This window comes from Penaeus chinensis, chromosome 24, assembly GCF_019202785.1.
Source record: "Penaeus chinensis breed Huanghai No. 1 chromosome 24, ASM1920278v2, whole genome shotgun sequence".
NCBI lineage: Eukaryota > Metazoa > Arthropoda > Malacostraca > Decapoda > Penaeidae > Penaeus > Penaeus chinensis.
Window position 1 is genome coordinate 24417014 of NC_061842.1, and position 2500 is coordinate 24419513.

The 2500-nt window shown below is 39.7% G+C and overlaps 1 protein-coding gene across 5 annotated transcripts in view; it reads right to left on the bottom strand.

Moving 5' to 3' along the window:
- LOC125037821 (solute carrier organic anion transporter family member 74D-like) overlaps positions 1-2500 on the bottom strand; it is a 22146-nt gene that overhangs the window by 8278 nt on the left and 11368 nt on the right. For all 5 annotated transcript variants that reach the window (XM_047631060.1, XM_047631062.1, XM_047631063.1 and 2 more), the window contains 4 exons: positions 1991-2160; positions 720-889; positions 392-601; positions 51-160 (listed from right to left, as the gene is read on the bottom strand). In XM_047631060.1, coding sequence (XP_047487016.1) covers positions 51-160; positions 392-601; positions 720-889; positions 1991-2160 — 660 coding nt within the window. The remainder of the gene's footprint in view (positions 1-50; positions 161-391; positions 602-719; positions 890-1990; positions 2161-2500) is intronic.

Here is a 2500-nt window from a genome sequence, read left to right on the forward strand (position 1 = left end):
CAATTCATAATACAGTATTAATACAATATACTGGAAGTTGCATACATTACCTGTGCCATGAGATGAAGTGTGACAACTGTAGCCTGTTCAACTCCAATTGCCTTTTTTCCCTGTTCACAAGATGTGTTAGAGAGATTTCCTGCTTGGCATAAGAGTGAATCTGCCACAATGGATTGTGATTTATTAATACAACTGCACAGGACTGTATAATGGTGTATATGAAATGTGCACACACACACACACACACACACACACACACACACACACACACACACACACACACACACACACACACACACACACACACACACACACACACACACACACACACTTTTCCTTCAATTACACAGTTGATCAAACAGCATAAAGAATTTTACTAGTTTTCACTCACCTCTTGTTACTGACTGGCCAGGTGTTAAAGGCTGAATAGGGAGGTCACCAGCACCAAAAGCAATGTGTGGGATTACAGCTAACAAACAACCCAAAGCAGCACAAAACATCCCCAAGGCAAGCCATCTTGGTCGGTGTCCTCGTCCAGCCACAAATGTGATGTGTATTGATAGAAGCAATTGAATCACATCATTTCCTGTTGTCACAAATCCTGAAAAAGGACAACGTTGATAACCATTTCACTCTAATAATATATTCATAGAATATTATTATCTATATGAACAAACTTTCTGTAGGCAAATTAGTCATTCTTTATTTTTTAATCTTACCTGAAACTTTACTAGGGAGTCTAAAGCGTTTCTCAATAGTAGATAAGGTGGCATTGCTATACGTGAAAAACATCCCCTGCACAAGGGCAACTACACTTGAAATCACCAAGTATGTCCCTGGGTGAGCAAGCTGTTGCAAGAAGCCTCCCTTCAGAGACCCTACACCACATCTGCGGATTATCATCAAAATAATATTTAACTCCAAGCTTCTACACATTCAGCATGAAAACAGGTACATTAATTATACACACACCCACACACACATATACATATACACACATATTTATCTAAATATATATAAACACACACACACACACACACACACACGCACACACACACACACATACAATATATATATATATATATATATATATATATATATTATATATACACACATATATATACATATATAGTTACATATGCATGTATATACATATATATTCATATGTTTATACATACATATATGTATATATATGCAGGAGAGAGGCTATTTGGCAGTGCCACCCTTGCTTGATTGGGTGCCCTTCCTAATCAACCGCAGTTCGGCGTTCTACCACGTGTGCCACGGCGGCGACTTCTCCTACGACACCTGCGTTTGACTTCTCAAGGCGATATGTAATTTTCTCGACGTGAGATCGGGCTCGAGCCATTAGTCGGAGCGCAGGCATTTTTACGACTGCCGCGGCGAGAATTTAACTCGGGACCATGTGTGTGTGTGTGTGTGTGTGTGTGTGTGTGTGTGTGTGTGTGTGTGTGTGTGTGTGTGTGTGTGTGTGTGCGTATGCGTGTACGTGTCTACACACACACACATCACACACACACACACACACACACACACACACACACACACACACACACACACACACACACACACACACACACACACACACACACACACACACACACACACACACACACACACACACACACACACACACGCACACACACACACACATATATATATATATATATATATATATATATATATATATATACGTATGTATGTACATAAACAATCAGACAGATAGATAGACAGAAAGAGAAAGAAATATGGTTGTGGATCCTGGGGGGGGGGGGGGCGAAGTTCCAAATTCGGATTGTACAGTCAGGTGGCAATTTAGGAAATGTGGAGGATACGTAGCATTTCGTAGACCTTTCCTCTGTAATTTCAGCAAAACGTAAACAAACACACACACACACACACACACACACACACACACACACACACACACACACACGTTTTCTTCTTTTATTTTATTTTTTACACTCACAGCGTATCTTCGATGGGTCCAAGAATTTCCTCTTCCAGCTCTCTTGATAACACATCAGAAGCTCGCCTCCGGCCCTGTGTGTCTCGTGTGAGGGAAGTGGATTCATCTTGGGTTCTTTCTTCTACAGCTGGATTACTAATATTATTTCCGTTGTCATTATTAGGTGCCATCTGTAAAGAAACGCAGGATTATTATCACATGGAATGCCATATTCTGATTTAGTATGAAATATAGATATTTCCGTTTATCTTATATTACACATCAACTCTTCGAATTAGTGTATCATCTCGTCTTAATAACAATCCAAATGTAATCTTAATAACTAAAAACCATATACAAATCTTTGATCTCGTGGCATCCGTTCGTATCAAAAAAGTACCTAATGACTCTTAAGGAACATAAGCTTCACTGATACACTATCTAGGAAGTCAAGTGTGGTGTACAAGATCAGACCGTAAACAGTATTAGTGCAACAACCAGTCTCTTAACACTATGAGGTCTATTGCGGCA